Source organism: Calonectris borealis, chromosome 1, assembly GCF_964195595.1.
Source record: "Calonectris borealis chromosome 1, bCalBor7.hap1.2, whole genome shotgun sequence".
Taxonomy (NCBI): Eukaryota; Metazoa; Chordata; class Aves; order Procellariiformes; family Procellariidae; genus Calonectris; species Calonectris borealis.
In genome coordinates, this window is record NC_134312.1 from 202659988 (window position 1) to 202682108 (window position 22121).

Sequence of the window (22121 nt, forward strand, 5' to 3'; positions counted from 1 at the left end):
GGAAGGGGCCGGCCCACATGATGCGGCTCTGAGGAGCCGGCCCCGCCGCCAAGCGCGGGCGCTCGGGCTGCCGGCTCCGCCAGCAGCGCCCCCTGGCGGCCCGCCGCCGCCGCTGCGCCGCGCTCGGGGAGCCTCGCCCCGTCCCGCCCCGCGCTCCCGCTCGTTGCCGAGCTCGCCCCTGCCGTGGCCCGGCCGCCCCGTCGCGGCGAGGCCTTTGCCTTCACAGCTCCGCGGGGCTGGGCCCTGGCGGAAAGCCCCTTCGACAGGGGCGGCCGCCGGGCAGCCAGCGGGCGGCGGCTGTGCGCGGCTGCTCTCCTTGGCTGCCCCGCGGCCACCCCCGCCTCAGACACCCCCCGCCCAAACCCCCTCCCTCTCCCTCCCAATGCCCCTGACACACCCCCATGAAGCTGAGCCACCTAAACAGAGGAGCAAATTCAGCGTGGCTGAATAACGTGGTTTGTAAGCAGAGACATAAATCTATTTCTTACTTGACGGAGGTTGGCGAGCGTGGGCCTCCATCCCGGCTCACCCTCCCGTCCCGCCGAGGCCGCGGGTGGCGCCGCGCCGGCCTCCTGCACGCCTGGCCGGTGGGCGCGCTTAGGGGGAAAGCACCGCACGGTTACCGGCAGGAACCCGTATTTCGCGAAGCCGGGTCACTTCCCTACGCCCAGATGTCCGGCTAAGCGGTGACTCTTCCTGCCAAACTGTTTTCACCTCACAAGCTTTATATTTAGTAAGAAATGTTTGGGTTTAGGTACCTTTTAGGAGGGATTTGGAAACTTTCAGGTTTTATTTATAGAAAGCAGAATTTTACTTTTCTATTAAAAAGTTTAGCTTTCATCTAAAATGTGTCTTGAAGAAAATCTCAGCGAGCTGTTCTTGCAGATTAGGAAACCTGAGCGTTGATGCCCTCCGTTCAGCCTGGCCTGCAGCACATCCCCTGCGTGGACGGCCGCATCAGCCGCCGCGGGGGACGACAGTGCTCCCGTCGCCTTTCCTGGGGCGTTGGGCGAGGGACGTGATTGGGAAATAAATTCATATTATAGAACATTGGGACCCTGAAGTGCTAGGAAAGGTGTAATAAAATACTCAACAAATCTACGCTATGCAAGTGTTGATAATGCTGACTAAATATGGCCTGCAGCCTTATTAGCTTAATAAATTAAGACAGCCATATTCAGGCCTTCTCTTAACTGACAAGTAAAAAGGAGGTACTGAATAATTACCTATTTTGACAAAGTTTCCAGCTTCTGAATGCTTCAATTAATCTATAATTTTTTTCTTTGCCATTATTATATATTGTGATTAAGTATACAGTATTCATTGCACATATAACACATGCAGTTATACAGTTGTATGTATAGTATATAATTATGCAATATAGATCAAATTGTATTACATACCGTCAAATTGTATTACATACATATATATATTGCATATATATTCTACAACAGTGCTGAAGTTACGAGGCCTCCAGCAGGGTCAGTAAAATGTGTGCATTGCATATTTGCGCGCCAGCCACTCCGCCTCCACAGTCTGCATATTACGTTACAGGTATGTAACTACCAGAGAAGCTGAGTTACAGGCAAATATTCTGTAGGCTGTGATACGGAGGCAGTCATTTCTGGGAGCCACTGCTCCATGAACTGATTTATCCTCTTTTCCCCAAAATCTTTTAAAATGTGATTATTTCCAATTACTTGAGATTTTCTGTTCTTTTCAATTTCTATTGCATCTATTGATTTTTTTTAATATATGCTTGCTATTAATGCCACAATTCAGTGATGTTTTTAAACTGCTTTTGAGAAATAATGTAGACATCATTCAACCAGAAAATTAACTATAGAGAACTTAATATCAGTTCCCTTCAATGCAAAGCTTAGAGTACAAAATCACAATGCAAATCATTAGAATGTTATAATTGCAAATTTTGCTTAGCCAGCATTTAAGCTAAATGAAGTGGGGCTGTGCTTTAACATGCTATGTTTTGAAATGATGGATTTCTCTATATTTGCATTTTTCATGCAAACCTACCAAACGTTGCCACAAAAATGTAAGAGTACACAAGCATGCAGCAGTATCTGAGTACCTTCCATGGTCTTGTGTGTTCTAAGTATCCTTAGGTACCCGGTAGCCTGATATTTTACTGATATTAAAAATAACGTGCATCTCATTTTGCATGGCTTACATAATGACTGTAATTTTTTTCTAAAGATCTGTGCACTAATTTTCCGGGAAGACGTCTATGAGCCTCAAGGTTTTGCGATATTTTAGTACCACTTCAGGGTGCTTTGAAAGTACACAGTTTACATAATCTTGTTTTATTTGCTTTAATTCTGTTGCAAATGGACTATTACTAAATTCTGATGGTAATGAAGATATTAATTATTGATTAGTATATAGTACTACATTGGCCTACAGTTTTATATCCTTTGCATGGATTGTAAAAGACAAAGTGAATGACACTTAATCCCAGAGCTGTCCATGGGTTCAAACTGATTTGCAAGCAACAGCTTATTAAAATTTGGATGATCAGTGAAATTAATACCTAGATGTCTCAGAGTGAATTGATTCCAGGCACAAATCTGTTGACTTTGAATGAGTTGCACCAGAGAGAAGTATGCGCTGCTATGTTCTATTCTAATGTCCTGAAACACATGGTACAAATAAGACGTACATAGTTTCTTCTAATCTTCACTTAGCCCATGATGGAAAAAAGCATGTGATGGTTGATTAGTCAGTTGTAGACTCCTCTTCAATCAAACTAGATATATTCAGTAGGGATACTAAAACTTGGGTTTTTTCCTCCAGTGGGAAAGCCTCGTTTATCACTGCCGTGGACAGTCACGATGACCCTATGCACAAACCGTGCCATGAGAGTCTCTGAAGACAATCCGTTTAAAAGGGCAAGGACACACGGACACCTACCTGTAGCTGCAAAAAGAAACACCGTCAGTGACCAAACTTTTCACATGAAACAACTTCTATGTTTGTTTTTATTTCAACAAGAAACCAAACACTTTTATTTCTGGTGCTTACTATACGGGCTTCATGTCACCCTTTCAGTTAATACAATAATGTTCTGGAGAAATTGCCTGTGTGTGGGAGTAAAGATTACTGTTGCTTTCACTTAAAGTTGTTTAAGATTTTGGTATCTTAGCATCGCCAGAACCACCTATCCTGTGCATCTCAGGATGACCTCTTTGTTCTTACGCCAACATTGTCCTTTAGCTTAAATAACTTCTCTCTCCCTCATGTTTATTCTTCTCTGATGTATTTTTAGACAACAGTGCTATTCCCTCACAGTTTCCTTGCTGGAAAACTTTGCACTTTTTGCCCTGAGTTACACTGAGGATGACATGGGGCGGTGCAGAGCGACGTTTGCAGGCAGAACTTGCAGGAGGGTTTTTGCTGAGGCCGAATTCCTCCTGGGACGCGGAGAAGCACGTGGCATGCGTTAGGCAAAGTGTGGCCATTGTTCCATGCCCAGGCACAGAGTTGCAGTGAACCACGGGGGGGAATTACATCTGATCTAATTTTTCCTCTCCTAGCCTTTTCCGAACACCTAGAAATTTACTGTTCCATTCACTCTGTGTACTCAGGGAGTTATAGTTGGTCTGCGAAGCATGGTAGAGTGAAAGAGGATACAACATGAAAAATTACAATTTCATGTTCTGCTTTTCTGACACTTGTTCACATATGCAGCTCTTTTTCAGTGCTCAGTAAGCTTTGCTCTCTTTTGTTTTAAATGTTTCTCTGAGAATCAGACTCTGTTTTCCACAGAGAACTGGGCAGAGAAAAATCCCAATAAAATGAACAGCGTTACTGTGAATTTCAATGGTCTGACTGACCAGAATTGAGACTTAAGTCTTCAAAACTTATGTCCTGGCATAGCTTGCTCTTTTAATGCATGTAATACCAGGTATATGTCAGGGAAATGAGAAAAATGATCTGCACAGAGGAGACTTTTTCCCCTGAATAATAAGCAGTAATTATTTTAAAATAGCAAAGTAATATAAATTATGACTAAATAGCTAAACTATTCGCTTGGCATTGAAAACTTAACCAAAATGGACAATTCTCGAAAGTGCTGCAGAGCAGTGCCAGCCCTGCAAGGTTTTTATTACTAAGATTATGACTGAAATATTTTCCACAATTCCTCCCCTCAGTGTTAGTACCTTAATACTTAGCAACTACCACTAACATTTTAAACTGTCGCCCCGCTCACTGTCAGACCTTGGTGCCAAATACGGCTTCTGGCAGTTCCTTCCTGCAAAGAAACCATGCAGGGGAGAAGGTGAAAGGGGAAGAAGCCTGCAACATAGATGTAGTGCCGGCATAGTTATAGTTCCTCTTGGGCAGCTGTCCCACAGAATTAGGGATTAGCCCTCCCGATCCTTAGGGAGCCGCTGGAGTTGGGGGGTCAATAATCTGCATCTCTGTTCAGCCTGGAGAAGAGAAGGCTCCAGGCAGACCTTATTGCAGTCTTTCACGACTTAAAGTGGGCTTACAAGAAAGATGGGGACAAACTTTTTAGCAGGGCCTGTTGCGACAGGACAAGGGGGAATGGTTTTAAACTAAAAGAGGGTAGATTTAGACTAGATATATGGAAGAAATTTTTTACAATGAGGGTGGGGAAACACTGGCACAGGTTGCCCAGAGAAGTGGTAAATGCCCCATCCCTGGAAACAATCAAGGTCAGGTTGGATGGGGCTCTGAGCAACCCTCTGTCCTTGCCCATGGCAGGGGGCTTGGACTAGATAACCTTTAAAGGTCCCTTCCAACCCAAACTGTTCTATGATTCTATGATCTCTGTGCCGACTCCGAGTCTTCGGCACTTTCCTTCATCCTGCAAGTCCCATAACAGTGATGGAAATTCCTGTAGGATCTTAAGGGCTCTGGCAGTGGTTAGTCTCACTGCTCCCCTGGGGCTGTGCAGGGATGGAAGAAATGACCTGTGTCTTCCTTTCCATCCTTATCTTGTGCATTTATTTCCCTGGTGACTGAATTTATTGCTACAGGAGGCTCAGTTTATTGCTACAGCAGGCTCAGTCCGTCCCTCCACAATTTTCATGGAGCAGGAAAAATCAGTTTGCACACAAGCAGATTTGAAGCCGCAGCAATGAGGAATCACAGTAATTGAACTATAGCTGAAACTTCAGCTTGTTTACCTAAGCATTAATTTTATTTAAAATGCATACATTTTCTTTTTGTTACTTCTACTCTTAAATTTCTTTAGAAGCTCTTTAGCTGCAAGGTGGGCCTTTAGCAGCCTGTGAAGGTAATCAGGGTTATTCTTAGTTTGGGCTGCCCTTGTAGCCTGTGAGGCTGCTGAAGGTTGGTGTCAGCTGGTTTACAGCACGGTTCCCACGGAGTAGTAGTCTCTCAGCAGATTACACACTGAGTGCCCACCCCTGAGTAGCTCAGGCCTAGCCTAAAACGTGACTTTCTCTGAGAAAGGAGTGAATGAAATACTTTCGAATGTGGTGATCCATTCTAGCAGCTTGGGATTGGGATCTTGGATTCCTCAATTTGAGTTTAAATGAAGATTCACGTACCCCTACATAAAGAGCCTGCTACTCCCCATTCCTGTCTGACCTCTGTGGGCGATGGGCAGTCATGGGAGGAGATGCTGTGCAAGTGCTACGATGGCGTTGGCTGCCGAACAACTGTTCCCTGTCTCCCCAGAAGTAAAAAGCCCACAGTATGAATATTGTATTTTGGGGGATTTGTGCTATCAAGTTCTTTCCCTGGAAGCATTTTAGCCATGTGTTTGCTGTTCCACTGGTTGCTTGTGGGAGCAGCAACTCTATGAAGAAAAATGATTGCTCTGTGGAGTCCTGTGCCTATAGAGCCGGCTCTTCCACGTCACAAGTTCTGCTTAGCAAAATATTTTTGGGTTCGTAGAACCAACTTAGTTTTCTTTTCATGTATGCTACACTCCCACTAATTAACTATAATGCAAGGCAAATTGTCTTCAGGAGCCTGTACAACTTCATAGTCTTTATATTATGCTCAACTGGCACATCTCAGTCGCATTACTTTCATCAGATTTGCCCTTTCAGTGAAACGCGATAAACAACTCTGCCATACTCAAAAGTAAAATTCAGCTTTTCCACAGCTGTATTCGCTTCACAGAGGAAGAAATATTGCTGAGTAAAATGACAGCATATGTAGGTAGTCGGTTTTCAGAAGGGAGCCTCACGCAACATAGCACTAAACCCAAATGAATTACTACTAGAAATGAGCTGGGAAATAAGTATACATGCATTCATGAGATATGGTCTTTTTTTTTCTCTGAGGATCAGGCAGATGAATTTTTGGTTGAATTCTTCTAGTTTTAAATACCTTCAATGATACCATCATTATCCTTAAGAAACCTAGGCATTGTGAGTGCTACCGCATACAGTTAAGTACTAGAGCAAAGGATCATTTCACAAATATTTGGACTTTTTTTTTAGAATCTGTTTATTTTGTCGTGCAATCCTATCCATTAGGCTTTTTAGAGAGATATATATTTTACAGATTCCTCTTTTAATTTCATTCACTTATTTAAAAGATTGTCTTTGGACACTGGGAAATGAGCAATGCAAATGTTTGCTATTGACAGTTGTGTTTTGATATTTAATGATTTCTTAAACAGTCCAGCATGTTTGTGGTATGGTTCCATGCCCATGTAGAAAACAAACCCTCAGCCCTCCTTCTTTCTCTCCAAGGCTGAATAAAGGCTGCTGAGATTGCTGTGCTAGCTCTGGGCAAAAGGCAAGGGTGGAGGCTTGGAGGAGCTGATGTCATGTGCTGGGGTCCACAGCTGGGGGGAAAGCGCTCTCCCTGGATGATAATTATGTAAAAAGAGGGCAATGAAGCATGTATTCTATAAGGGAGCTGAAACACTGAGACTGACGTATCTGTGAGCATGGAGCATCCACCTGTCTTTGCTTTAAGTGAGGCAGCTTGGGTGCCAGTCACTGTTTGGCTGTGGGCACAGGTCAACTGCAGTGTACTTGGGTGCTCAGTCAAGCCTGTATTATTTTCTGTGAGCACAGGACAGTCACCAGGAATTGAGTCATCTGGCTTGAAGTTAGATTGGCAAGTCTATTCCATACCGAAGGCATAAATGAATAGTATGAACATATGCTACCTCAAAATTTTTTCCTTGGTTGATTCCTAGGGTGCACGGCTAGGTTCTGCTTCTTACACAGGACAGATGCAATTATAAGCAAGCCAAAATATCTGAAGAATTCATGTGTAAAATATTTAAATGAGTAGAGGAAAGTTTTTATTCTTCTTTATCAAACTTAAAATAAAAGCAATGAAAATTTAAACATTTTAGGATTCCAAAACAACACTTCATATCCATTCATTTGCCAGGCCTATGAATCCAAATACAAACAGTTTACTATTTCAACAGCTTTTCCTTTTCCTAACTGGGATTTACTGAACTTTAATTTGCAAAAGTTGTGGGGTTTTCTTAATAAAGAATTTCTACTTATTAATTTGGCTGCCAAATGAGATTTCTCTAATTTCTGTAATTTCTGGAAATTTCCTTCTGGTATCAATAGTAAGCGTCATATTTGCCCTTCCTTGGGAGAAAAAAAGAATATACATGCACTGAACTATAATCCGTTCTACAGCCTATTCAAGCTGTTACTTATATACTGTACTGCAAAGCATCTGAAAACAAAATGAGGTATTTCAGCACATCATCTATTTATCAGACATTTCTATTAACCGCAAGTGTGTAGTGAGAAGGTACAGTAGTGGTTTAATATATCATCAAGATAGATAATGTTTGAATGTACATGTTAATCTACATTTTTAGGAATTACAAATAAGACAACTATGTGCACAGTACTTTAAAATGCAGTGAACTTCTCTAGTTGCATTGACAGTACCAGTTCCTTACACAGCTTAATCTGGTTAAAAGCTCTATTCCCAGTGTAATAAATGTGACGCTACATGTACAACATTGACAGCAGATATCATTAAGGCTCTGTTCTGATGATTGTTTATTTCTCTGTGCATACCTCCCCTCCACTACCCTCTTCTCCCAGTCCCTTTCCCCCCGACACACACAATTTTTTTGATAGAGAAAGAAAAGCTCATTGGCTCCAGAGTATTCAGGAAGAAAAGTATGAGACAAAAGATTTAAACCTGAAAGTAATGAAACGTGTAATGCAATGTAGATTCATAGTAAGAGCAATACCTGGTACTTATAAAGCTGTTTTAATTTTTTTTTTTTTTTGGTATGGCAGAAGAAACCAGTATCCACATCCCATGGTGCTAAACACTCTACAACAGGTAGCACACAGAGAAAAGAGTCCAGACTGCAGATCATACAGTCAGATTGGGTCTCAGCAGTCTTTGTGAGTTCGAGGAAGAACGATCATCTCTACTTTTGAGATACAGAAGATGAGGCACAGAAAATGTAAATGTCTTGCTCAGAAACACACAGTGAACCAGTGGTAGACTTTGGGTCTGTTTATTCCCCAGCCACCGATTTATTCATTGGCCCATTCTGTCCTCTTAAACGACTAAGAGAAGATCTTCTGAGATACACAACATGGGCCTAGTGTCACAGGGGAATCGGTGCCAAACGCACACAGCCTGATTCTGCACTGCCTTTTGGCATCTGTAGTCACTTACATTTATGTAACGAGGGCCTAAAATGCCCTCAAATCACAATTGATTTGGTGGAAACAACTAATATATGTAGTTTAACAGAGAATCAGGCTCACAGCAATTACTTTGTGGCATGCTGAGACTAGAATTAACTAACTAACTGTTTTAATTGCTAATGAATTAAGGCTGATTCCTGTTTATATTAAGGCCTCTGTATCCTTCTATGACAGTGTAGCTGCGCCTCAGTGCAAGTGAGACTCAGGCTACTGAAAAAATTAACCTTTCCGTTTCCTTTGAAGTCAATAATTTTAGTGGCCCTAAATGAATAAAATAACTGGAAACAACCAACCTGCCTCTATACTATGGAATATTTACAAAAGGATTGTAAAAGGACCTAAAAGTAACCTGAGGGAAAACCAATTATATGTTTGTTGAAGAAAAAAGTTAGAGTAGATAGACTTGTTGCCTGGTGTTGAAAACGGAGAATTGTAACAAAATAACACACCTTTATATGAAGATAACTGGCTTGATGTTCAGTAGTTATGAGTATGCCCAAAAAAATTGTAGATGCTTATCAACTCTGGAGATCAAGTCATCTTGTTATACTACTACGATAAAATAGAAGTAGACTTATTTGGTATTTAAGTGCTAGACATATAGGGCATAGTTTGCGTAAAGCTAATGTGTTTTATATTCAGAGGAGCAGGAAGATGACCTCAAGCTCAGTAAAATGCTACATGATCACAGATTTCTCCTATTATTATTGTTATTAAAAGCTAGTATGTGTTGCTTTCTTAGAACAGGGGTACTCCAACTTTGCTCTCTGTAGCCAAGCATTATTTTAGAAATACTCTCCTCTCCAAACACTATTCACAACAGTTTTGGTTTTAAAACTTTCATTTTTTAGACAACAGTTTAACATTTTCTGGCTGAGAATAGAACAATCCTTGCTCTATTCAAACTTAAGGCCTGGGTCCCCATGGGTTGCAGCACTTTTTAACTTATTTTTACTTCTAGTTAGAAGTAGATTTATTTTTTAAAGCTAATATGGAATTTGTTTGTGTAAATTAACATAATTCCCTAGGCATCAGTGTGGCTATGATAATTACCCAGCTGAAGATCTGGCCTCCAAATAAGTCCAGTGATTGGGAAATCTGTTTTGTATACAAGTCAAGTAACAGCTGGATCGTATGTGATGTTACATTTAGTTTCATTGGCAATTCAGAAAATATTTAATAATAGATTTCATTGCTTCTATTCCCCATTTTTGTATACAAATAAATCATCTTTTCTAAAACATTCTTTTTCTTTAGTAAGGCTTGTATTCATAGTCATATCAAAAGTGTTTGCTATTGGAGCAACCTTTCAGCTTGCTTTCTTTAGGGTTATATTTACTATGAAATTCTACAGCATTCTAAACTTCAACGGCCGTTAGCAACCCTGCACTTGAGTGAAGAATCACATTAAAAAAGTACAGGGTATAATATTTTCTTGTCCAAAACTAAGGCAGGATGAACAAAAGTAATGAGCTCATCTGATCCTCACCTAGCAAGCCTTGATTTTAAACAGCATTCAAAATACAAAGCCCAAGAGAGGATGTTGTCACAATGATTATTGCGCTTTCTCAGTGCCTTGCTACAGGATTAGTTCTTCCTTTAGCAATACATAATTTCTTTTCCTGAAGACCACACAAAGTTATTGTACTCTGAAAAGAAAAAAAGCACTTAAAGTTTTATGAAGTTATGACCTAGACAGAAGGATACAAAAACAAATTACCATTCTATGATTCAGTTATGTCATGATCTAATATTGTTTCAAAATTATTATTCTGTTATTTAGGTTGGCATCATCTTCTGAACACCCGACGTGCTCTTTGGCATGCTACAAATTCAGCAGATGCACTGTCTTCTGGGCTTTACGGCTTCTTCTGACGAATGTACAACATTTGGAACAAAGCCGCTCTTGACACCTTCCCATCCATCTTGTATTGAGATTTCTCCTTTTTTTACAAGTTCATAGATGTCTCGTGTAAGAATTGTAAAGGACTCTTCAACATTCGTGGCATCTTTTGCTGAAGTTTCTATATATTTCATACCACAGTCAGATGACAGTTTTTCAGCTTCTTCTCTTGTAACCTCACGCTGTGACACTAAGTCACATTTATGTCCTACTAACAGGAACACAATCTGAAAGGGCTGCACATGCATTTTTGCTTCTTCTAGCCAGTCTTTCACATGTTCAAAGGATCGTCGATTTGTGATGTCGAACACTAGTAAGCCACCCACAGAATTGCGATAATAAGAGCGTGTTATTGATCTGTGAAGGAAAAAAAGAAAAAGGAAAATTAAAATACATTTTTGCTTTATTCGAAAATAGATCACTTTTCCATGTGGCAATGTGTTTTTATCTACTATAAGTTTTAAGAAATATCTTTGTTTTTTTAAAACTAATTGGAATTTATTAATTTACCTCCTACACAACAATGTTCCTTTTTCATTTTTTTCTTACATTCAAAAGTCACTTTCTAAACATTCTTGAAGCCAACATCTCTAGTGAAAATTTTGAATCCTGAATTATTCTGCGAAGTACTCTTTATTAGCAAACTGTGGCACACGTTCACAGATTAAAATACATATATTTATTTGTCAAATACTTGTTGGTGTTAAAGTCCGAGTGCTTCCGTTTTATACAAACATGCACTTCGCTTTGTTCTAATCAGTTAGTTCAAACTGAAATATGTAGGCAGATGTCAAGAAACCTGGCGCCTAAGCTTGCCAATGTACAAGCGTATCCTTTTGCATTCCTTGCAGAAAAATTCTTTGGTAGAAAAGTTTGTACAGAGAATCATAATTGGTTTTGCTTGCAGAAGTCAACAGGTAACAGACTAAGAAAGGAAACTCCCTAACCAAAACTGACCAAAAGTAACTGCGCGGGGCAAACACACACTTGTAACAGCATCGGCAAGGAACGCTTTTACCTCCAGCATCTCTCTCACATAGAAGTTCAAAAGCTCTTTGTAATTGCATTTACTCTTTTTTGGCATGAGACTTCCAGGACTGGCAACAGATATTTTCTACTTTTGAGCCCTCTACGTTCCAGAGCATTCACTGGAAGGAATTTTGGAAGAAGGAAACCCTTCCTCTGGTTGAAAAGCTTTTTAATATGCTCTAGAAGAAGAAAAAATGTTTGTTAGAATGTAGAGAGAGAGAGAAAGATACAGGGGCTAAAAAATGATTGTAAGTCTCTAATCATGAGCAATAGGGGAGGATGGAGAAGGTGAGAAGAGACATTTTAAAGGAAGTGACAGCCTACCAAGGAGTGGACGAAAGCACTCGTTACTAGCATAAATGTATAGCTAGTGTATCTATAAGTATTCTCCAGCTGAAAGGAGATGCACCATCTCTATTAACAGTCATTATTTGAAATTATAATTTAGCCAAGAATTAATTCAATTTTATCTTATGATTATGAAGAGGATGCAGCCTCAAAACTTGTGGAATCAGGATGAACTGTACACAGTAATGTATCTTTCCATAACAGTAGTTCCCTCTGATTTTCAGTTCATTGCATTTCATATAGTGTTTTATAACAATTTGAACTTGGAGGTACAATTAGCAGCAGTGGTCATATTACAGATAGGTAAGTGCACAGCTAGATAAGGCTTAGGTTTCTTGGCGTATCTAAATTAATTTAGCCACAGCAAAGAGCATTTGAAATGGTTTTATTTAGATAACAGGGAGGCATTGTTTGACCTAATGTTTAGAAAGATCTTTTCTACGTTCCCAGCAATAGAGTCCATGGAGTGTCTCTCTGAACAGTTCGAATGTGAAGACAAGGATCTTACCCTCAGATTAATTCACATAGCCTGGATACGAAAAATGACACATGGTTTTGCAAAATTATTTAAGACCGTAATTGAGGGGTGTCTCATTTTGTGAAGTATTAAATAAAGGTGCCATAAAGATCTGTTTCAGGTTTTCTCAAGCATTTTTTTGCTGTAGAGCAGTTGCAAACACAAAAGAGAACATTAAAATAATTCAAGTGGTTCTGGAAAGAGTGAAAGTGGATGACAAAAAGGGGATTCAATTTGGAGAAGTGGAAGCTAATACGACCTATTTGCATTAAAAAAAAATCTGGAAAACAGTTATGCCAAAGAAATGCATTAGCCAGGGAAGAAAGTAGGTTAGTATTGGAAATGCAGTCATTTACCAAGGATTTCTATATAGAACAATGTTATATCATGTATCTATGAGCTAGAGTACTGAAAAACAGCCCTCACACACAGCAGTCAGTACCCTCATCTGTTGTAACTCACTTCTGCTGAGATATGCTAATTTACACTAGCTGATGATCTAAGCCATTATATTTAATTATGTGTTTGTATTGCCTGTAACAGAGATTACAAAGCATGATTAAAAAGCATCTGTAGCTTTGGGCTGTACATCACAAAAACTGGGTGAATATATGGGAGAGACAGCAGTCGTTTTTCCTATATTTTTGGTATGTATAATTTGAAATTAGTTTTCTCATTACCAAAAAAAGGTTGATGTACTAGAGAGGCTTTAGAAAACAGTAAGAAAAAAGTAGCACAAAGAGTTTTAAAGATACATATGACACATATGATATCATGTTACGTGATTGTCTAACATCTGAGAAAAGGATGATGTTTGTTAAAATATGGTCTACAAATATTTGGATAGTTTTACTATTAAGGTGAGTTATTATTTGCAGTTATATTTTAAAACAAATATTCCTGGCAAATAAGACAAAATTTTGAAGCAGAAAGTTTAGGCCATCAACTGGGAAAAATGTCTGGGCACGTGAATGTGGTGGGTTGTATTGGGTTTGTGTGGCCAGGTTTTGGTAGCAGAGGGGCTACAGGGGTGGCTTCTGTGAGAAGCTGCCAGAAGCTTCCCCCATAACCAATAGAGCCAATGCCAGCCGGCTCCACGACGGACCTGCCGCTGGCCAAGGCCGAGCCCATCAGCGACAGGGTTAGCACCACTGGGATAACGTATTTATGGGGGAAAAACCTGCTGCACGACAGCAGCTGGAGAGAGGAGTGAGAATATGTGAGAGGAACAACTCTGCAGACACCAAGGTCAGTGAAGAAGGAGGGGCAGGAGGTGCTCCAGGTGCTGGAGCAGAGGTTCCCCTGCAGCCCATGGTGAAGACCATGGTGAGGCAGGCTGTCCCCCTGCAGCCCATGGAGGTTAACGCTGGAGCATATATCCACCTGCAGCCCATGAAGGTTAATGGCAGAGCAGATATCCACCTGCAGCCTGTGGAGGTTAATGGTGGAGCAGATATCCACCTGCAGCCCAGGGAGGTTAATGCTGGAGCAGATATCCACCTACAGCCCGTGGAGGTTAATGGTGGAGCAGATATCCACCTGCAGCCCATGGAGGTTAATGGTGGAGCAGATATCCACCTGCAGCCCATGGAGGTTAATGGTGGAGCAGATATCCACCTGCAGCCCAGGGAGGTTAATGCTGGAGCAGATATCCACCTACAGCCCGTGGAGGTTAATAGTGGAGCAGATATCCACCTGCAGCCCATGGAGGTTAATGGTGGAGCAGATATCCACCTGCAGCCCATGGAGGTTAATGGTGGAGCAGATATCCACCTGCAGCCCATGGAGGTTAATGGTGGAGCAGATATCCACCTGCAGCCCAGGGAGGACCCCACCATGGAGCAGGTGTATGCCTGAAAGAGGCTGTGACCCCTTGGGAAGCCCATGCTGGAGCAGGATTCTGGCAGGACCTGTGGCCCCGTGGAGAGAGGATCCCACGCTGGAGCAGGTTTGCTGGCAGGACTTGTGACCCTGTGGGAGTCCCACGCTGGAGCAGTTTGTGAAGAACTGCACTCCTGGGAAGGACTCACGTTGGAGAAGTTTGTGGAGGACTGTCTCCCGTGGGAGGGACCCCACGCTGGAGCAGGGGAAGAGTGTGAGGAGTCCTCCCCCTGAGGAGGAAGGAGCGGCAGAGACAACGTGTGATGAACTGACCGCAACCCCCATTCCCCGTCCCCCTGCGCTGCTCAGGGGGAGGAGGAAGAGAAAATTGGGAGTGAAGTTGAGCCCGGGAAGAAGGGAGGGGGAAAGTGTTTTAAGATTTGGTTTTTATTTCTCATTATCGTACTCTGATTTGATTGGTAATAAATTAAACTACTTTCCCCAAGTTGAGTCTGTTTTTCCCGTGACTGTAATTGCTGAGTGATCTCTCCCTGTCCTTATCTCCACCCATGAGCCTTTCATTACATTTTCTCTCCCCTGTCCAGCTGAGGAGGGGAGTGACAGAGCAGCTTTGGTGGGCACCTGGCGAACAGCCAGGGTCAACCCACCACATAGGTTGTTCAGCAGTATCTGAAACATCTTACAGATGCAAAATATTTGACTTAAATATGACAATCAGAGTGGATTAAGCATTAGACCTTTTTTTAGTAGACAGCTTAGAGTTATTTGGAAAATGAACTGTGTGAAGTGGATGTACTTCTGCTCACTGATGCCCTGTATCACACCTGGAAAGAATGAAAGAGCATTGACTTAGATGGTCTGGTAGGTCTCTCTGCTTTTGTTTTGGTTTGTTTTTTTTCTCTATAAAACTAAGTGCAAGGGCAATTTTTGCCTCGTATTAATATTATTGCTAAATATTATAGGATTTTTAAGTGCTCTCAACAAGGCTTAGGCAGAACTGTAACAAAGACATCTGAAGGTGTGCTCCACTCAGCTGCGTATCTAACCGTGGTGCCTGAACAACCTCCTGGGGGACGCGAGTGCTTTGCCTCTGCGCAGGCTGCGAGCCGCTCAGCGGGGACAGCCCTGCCTTCCCCCTTAGCTCAGATCCCAGCTGAAAACAAACCATTGCTCCAGGTGGGCGCCTGGAAGGGTTCTGCTTGGGAGGGCTTCCCAAGAGCATGCCAACACCCTCAGATGGGTTCAAGCTCCTCACAAACGCAGAGGAACTTTCTTTCAGCACAGTGAGGTACCTATCTTTCATACCGACTCCTCGTGCACTACTTCACAAGGCACAGGTCAGTGTTCACAGAGCCCGTGGTACAGAGGCCGCTCCAGGGGTTTTGCTCAGAAGACGTACAGCTTTATAGACTTTGCAGGCCATGCCAATGTACTGCATATGTCTTCACTGAAAAGCTTGATGATGAGAGTGCATGGTAGCCAACAAAAGACAAGGAGGGCTGACAGTAAAAGGCTCTTCATGCAACAGCTGGTAGACCTGTAGGTCTCCTTGGGAAAGATTTTATGAATGCAAAGGGTTTATCTGTATTCCATGGAACACTGAACAAGTGCTGAACAAGCGACTGAGTGAGGTTTAGTAAACAGACAAACCCCATCAGTCTCCAGAAGTCCCTCAAGTTGAAAGTACAGGATAGCAGAGTACTCAGGAAAATTCAAAGACTCTGTCGGAGACAAGATATCAGAGTATTGACCATAGACAAAACAAGACTGGCCTTCCTTGTGTGCTTTCACAAGCAGGGAACCCACTTACATGATTATACACACTTTGGTAAGTGCTGCAAGATGAAACTCTAAAAGCAAAATGAAGTTTTTAACTCCCTTATTGTTGTCACTTTTTGAACAGAAGGAAAAAAACCTGAGGGTCCTGCAAGTTTTTCAAGTCAGGATGAGGAACTGGTGACAGGTCAGGTTTGATGTAGTCCAACTTATTGATAAAGGATGTTCAAATTTCCATTTCTCAAATTATCCCCATGCAGATCCTACATTCTCGTTGAAATAATGGCTTCTTGTATAGAGTAAACTTTGGTTCAGCTAATTCATGTCATTAAGGGCATGTGTTACTTGCAGCACCATGATTAATTTTCTGTGGGGAAGGAGGGAGAGGGGAGTACTTCCTTTAGTAGGGGGAAAGCCTTAACTTAGGGACAGGGTGGGAATAGGGTGAAAAAGTAAAGGCCAAAGAGAAGCCTTTCTTCTAAAATTGGGGAGACAGCAATGAAGCCTGCCATCTCCTTCCAGGAAACCATTCAGAGGAGGTGCTGGTTGGAAGTGGGAAGCAGAACTTCATTCAGATTTAGAATCTGGCAAATCTGCCCGTGACTTTGAACGGAAGAGAGACTGAACTCTTAAATCCATCCCCGCATCTGTCTTACCTCTAGGCCTAAACCACCTTGTTTTTCTTCTATTCCTTTGTGCCCAGTACCTCCTTGCTGCCTCCTCTCCCAGCTTCTCTTTCACAGAAGGCTCTGAACCCTTCTCAGAGCGACAGCTAATGGAAGTGCCCAAACCAATGCGTCTGCCTGGGCCTTTGTTTAAGGTGCAAGCTGACATTTCAGGAGGGAGTTTGCCTGCTTCCTCTGGCTACGCTAAATGAAAGGAGACAACCCTCCTACTTAACAGAGGTGACTGTAAGCCCTGGGCGACGGGAGGCCTGTGCGGCTGTGCAGCTCCTCCTCGTTCAGGCTGGAGTGTGCATGTCACGCCAGCCACTGACGATGGGTGTGCTACAGCCTCCAGTCGGTCCACACTAAATGTGTGAACTATTATACCGTCTTTGCCTGAGAGTTACAAAAATTGATGTACGCATTACTGAAAAGGTAATTCTTATTTTCTCCCCCACTCCATATAAATAAAATAGAGATTACAAAGCTCCTTATCTATGCTGTTGTTTAAATATGGACTGTCCTAGCAAAGTTTTTATTTTCAACAAGAATACTTGTATGAATAATATTTTTGTTCATTTCATATAATGCTTGGCATTTGTAATAAGTGAAAGGTAAATACAGATAAAGGGTTGGAGAAAATAAGTTTTTCCCTATTAGAACATGCTAAAAAGGTAGGACTGCACGAAGTATTAAAAGGGAATCACACCACTTTGATATTGAATGCTGTAAGGTTCCTCCAGATTGTTCTGTATTTGACATTGCTGGAGGTGAGGCTGCTCCTCAAGAAGTTATATGTTGTGATGTACAATAATGATATGTTAGAATGTTTTTCCAAATGGTAACTTTGAAGTCTTTAGTTTTAATTGGGAGTATTTGTTAAATGCAGATCCTAAATCCTTTTTGAAATTATGACTTCCCATGTAAAATACGTGTTGGTTCTGCTAATTAATTCTGCCTAAACTAGCATTATGGAAAGGGAAAATACTGCCTAGAACAGAAGTCATCATCTTAGCTTAATCTAAACATTAGGTTAAAGAAGTAAGACCCTAATTAATACCCTCAAGAAATGCCTTGGTAAGATGATGGCTACTGAACAATTGTTTCTGAAAATGAATTAGAAGATGTATTAATCACATCAGGCTATGGCTTTAGGGCGACTTTAAATCAGTCACAGTGTTTCTTTCTCATTATGATCTTACTGATCTTTACCAGATGAACCAAACTTTCACTAAAAGCTTTATCTAATTTTGAAGATTTATTTTTATACTATGACTAAAGACTACCTTGTAATGGTATTAATTTTGAAAATACATGTTGCTTACTGAAAAAGAAGAATAAGGATAGTGTTTTATTTTCAAGACATGTGTTAGAAACAGAATGTATCTAATATCATAGTCTGAAAAGTGGGTTAATGCAATTGAGGCATCCCCACAATATTTTGCCCCTGCGTTCTTGAAATGAACTCTCAGTCTTAGCACCACTACCAAGCACTTTCTAGCCTTGGAAGTTTAAATATATGATTTAAATATATTGTTGGATTTAAATACATGAAAATTAAATAAACAAAAAAAATCACAGCAAAGTAGACGATGTGAAACACAGCCAAAGCAGCAGATTGCTCTAAATGACAACTAATCTCAAGACAGAAAGAAACTTAGGGTGTACCCCTTATTTACCTCAGTCTGCATTATGGACCCGAGTCTATACTAAGCAAGTCTGTAGGTTCTTGTTCTACTAAAGTGTTGAAGTTACCATGTTGTTGTTGTCTATACGGCACCTAGCAGAATGGGAGATTCTGCTTAGTGATGCCTTACTGATGTCAAAGTAAATATAGTCAGTAACTGCTCTGTCTGAGCTCAAAATAAGTAAACTGTCCGGCACCAGTGTTTGCAGCTTGCTCACCCTTCTTGTGGAAGTGGTAGGAATTACTTTATTTGAGAAGTAATGCAAACAGTCCATGTTAAAGATGATTTCTAAGACCATGCATGAAATCCAGTTCAAATACAGCAGCATCAATAAACTAGACCCATGTAAGAATTTTTCCAAAACAATTTCTCCAAGAAAATAAGTGCTCTCTTTCAAGAGAGTGTGATGGCAGGTGTGTCACTCCTTACTTTTCCCCCGGGAATGTCCCTAATGCCTGGGACCAAAAGAAGGGGGTTATTATGCAGCCAGTAGTTTGCCCTGCATACAGGGAACTCCCCAGGGAGCTTTAAAGCCAGGTTTTACCTCCTCTAAAGGACCAATGCAAGTGAACCAGAGCAGAATTGGGAATCAGAACTGCAAACTGATTGGTGTTCCACAAAATCAGATTACTTCTTGGAATAATTAGTTCTTCCCCAAGATCATCTTTGCTTGTGACCCGTACCCTTCTCCATTAGCAGAGAACACAATGTGCAAGATTTTAACCTGTGGTGTATAACTTAGTAAAATATTTATAATTTACTTGAGTAAGTGTAAAACAGACTCATATAATAAACACTATGATATTTGATACACCAACTGACAAGAACTCTTACCAGAAAAACACAAATGTTTAAAACTACTTCCTTCAGTTTGTATCGTCTGGGTATCAGAAAAAACACAGATGTATACTAATGGTAAATTTAAAAGCAACTGAATGCATGACTCATCACTGTATACCCCCTGAGCATTCCCGGGTTAAAGGATGGCTATCATTTGATTTAAAATGTATGCAAAACTCTTTGCATTTGCATTCCTTTCAGTCAAGTGCCTTGTCATTGGCCATCCCGGCTATTTGTCAGCAAATTCAAAATAAAGAGATTATACATTCTTAGTCACTTGTTTACACGTATTTTACATTCTTTGCTGGAAAGCACAAGGAGGATGAAAAATGCTAAGAGCTTGCCATTATCACTGTTAATTTCTTTCCTAATCCTTCAGAGGCCTGCGTGCAAAAAAACATATAAAGTTGTGACTCATGCAAACCCAGGAAAGTTTTTTATTGTTTCACTGTAATGCTTGTTACTGAAGAAAACAGGGTTGGTGTCCCCTGGTAAGATAGTGAAATCCCACCTCTTCAGCTGAGTGCGAGAATCTGCACAACTGTTGCAGCAGAAGACAGGGAACATAAAAGAATCAATTCCGACCAGTGAAAAGACCCATTCCAACCCTACTGCTAGCATCCCAGTAACAAGTGTGGGGGTCAGGTACCATGTAGATGGGCTATGCATTAGCCTCCCACCTGAGCTCATACGTACTGAACTCCAAGTCCAAACTAAAATCCATACGCAACTTGCCTGAAGTGGCAAGCATAAGAATAGAGCCACAAGAGTCGAGTGAATGATAGTACCAGTTTGTATGTTGGGGAATGACCGTGACTCTTTTGGGGCAGGAAAAGAGGGTAGTTTTGCTACCTGGTTGTGACAGTGAGGAGAAAGGAGAGGATTTAATAGTGCAGAATTTGTGCTGGCTTAGCACACTATAAATGATAGAGGTATTAGTGAAGGCTCATGGCAACCATCAGTGCAGAGCAGGTGCAGAAGGCAGATAAAACACTAACAAGGGACGGTAGCTGGCTTCCTGGTGGCTTCCACACTGCCAAAGCTGCACCAGTGCTCGCAGTGCTGCTGTGCTGGAAGGAGGAAGAGCAGGGAGGTGGCCTGGTCTCTCCAGATCGCATGGGAGGAAGAGTTATGGCAGAGGGAAATACTGCAGTGGAGGATGAGTTCTGAGGTGATGACAAAGTAAGAAATGCAGACTGAAGCAGGGGCCTTCTGCTGCAAAGAAGGAAGAAAATGTGGAGGAAGGATTGCTACCCTAGGTCCAGGACTTCAGGGCAGGATGAGGGAGGGAAGGAGAAACACGGCAAGGCCACTTGTTACCCCCTAGTGTGAGCTGGGAGAGGAAGGGTAGCTGTTCCCTGGTGGGTGTGAAGGGAAAGGGTGGGGAAGGAGGAAGCTCCTGGGGGGGAACTGGTGGGCAGTGGGGCGAGAGGGATGGTGGGCCAAGGGCTGCGGGGCACCGGCAGGCAATGGGGTGGTGAGGCTGGATGGCAATGGGGAGGAGGGCTCTTTGGGGCACAGCAGCCAGGTGGGTGCAGAGTGAGATGTGCTGGGAGGCAAGGCAAAGTCCTTGGGGCAGGAGATGTGTCGGACGATGAAGGTACGGTGCCGGGCGGGCGGCGGGGGCCGGGGCTGCGGGGCAGGGTGTGCCCAGCAGGTTTGGAGGGTGGACAGGAGGGGGTGGAAGGGAAGATCCCGGGTCCTGTACCTGAACCGCTCCTGCCCCGCCGTGTCCCAGAGCTGCAGCTTGACCCTCTTGCCGGGCTCGATCTCCACCAGCCGGGAGAAGAAGTCCACCCCCACGGTGGGGTCGGAGTGCAGCGGCCCCGGGAAGCGGCCCTCGGTGAAGCGGTGCAAGAGGCAGGACTTGCCCACGGTGGAGTCGCCCAGCACGATCAGCCGGAACTGGTAGATCCAAATCGCCGCGTCCATGGCGGCCCCGGCCTGGCCCGGCTCCGCCTTGGGGCTCTTCCTGGGGCTCCTGCGCGGCCGGTGCCTGCACCGCGCTCCGATCGCCCCAACGCCCGGCATCGGCGCAGCGGGCGGGCGGCGGCGCGGGATGCGCAGGGCCCGGGGAGCCGCTCCCGCGGGTGCAGGACGGGGCCCCCGCCCCGCTCCTGGGGCGCCGCGCCGGGCTCCCGGTGCCTGCCCGGGCGGGGCGGGGCAGGGCGGGGCGGGCGGCGCCCGCGGGCGCTGTCCCTTCAGCACCGCGCTGCCCCGCTCCCGCCGCCGGCCCCGGCCCGCGGGCCCCTGCTCCGCGCCCCCGCCCCGGCTGCCCCTGGCCCTCCCGCCGCCGGGTCCGCGCTGGGACCCGCCTCTCCCGCCCGCTCTGCGGTGGCGCGGCCGAGCCGCCCGCCGGGGCCTCCCACCATGCCGTCATGTGCGCGGCGAGACGGGCCCACCCCCGCGGCGCGGCGCGGGGGGCAGGGCGGGCAGGCAGTGCGGCCCCGCTCCTCGGCGGGCTCTGCGGAGGGGGCCGCCGGCCGCCCACCGTCGTGCTGCGGGGAGGACGCTGCCTTGCGGCTGCAGCCCCTGCCCAGGGCCCGGCTCACCCAGCAGCGCAGCTCCTCTCCTGGGCAACAAGTGTAGGGCTGGCCAGGAGAAGGGGGATGCTGGGGGGGGAACCAGGCCGGCCTGGAAAATCAGGTGAGAGAGAACCAGGCTGCTAAAGCGTGTGATTTGCAAAGAAAAGTGGGAGCAGAAAGGAAATACCGGGGAAGGAGCGGAGGAACCAGATCGGCAGGTGAAAAGGGGGAGGGAGCTGAGAGGAAGCTGTCGGTGGGGTGGGAGCTGGGCAGGGGCTGGCCGGAGGAGTGCGAGCTGGAAAAGAGACAG

At 43.7% G+C, this 22121-nt stretch overlaps 1 protein-coding gene across 1 annotated transcript; it reads right to left on the reverse strand.

Annotated features, from left to right (window-relative positions):
* Nucleotides 1–10212: 10212 nt before the first annotated feature.
* RAB39A (RAB39A, member RAS oncogene family) lies at nt 10213–21317 on the reverse strand. Its single transcript, XM_075140250.1, has 2 exons — nt 20995–21317; nt 10213–10938 (listed from the first exon to the last, which is right to left on the reverse strand). Exons 1-2 carry the CDS (start codon nt 21315–21317, stop codon nt 10512–10514), a joined length of 750 nt encoding a protein of 249 aa, XP_074996351.1. The 3' UTR covers nt 10213–10511.
* Between the last annotated feature and the right edge of the window lie 804 nt (nt 21318–22121).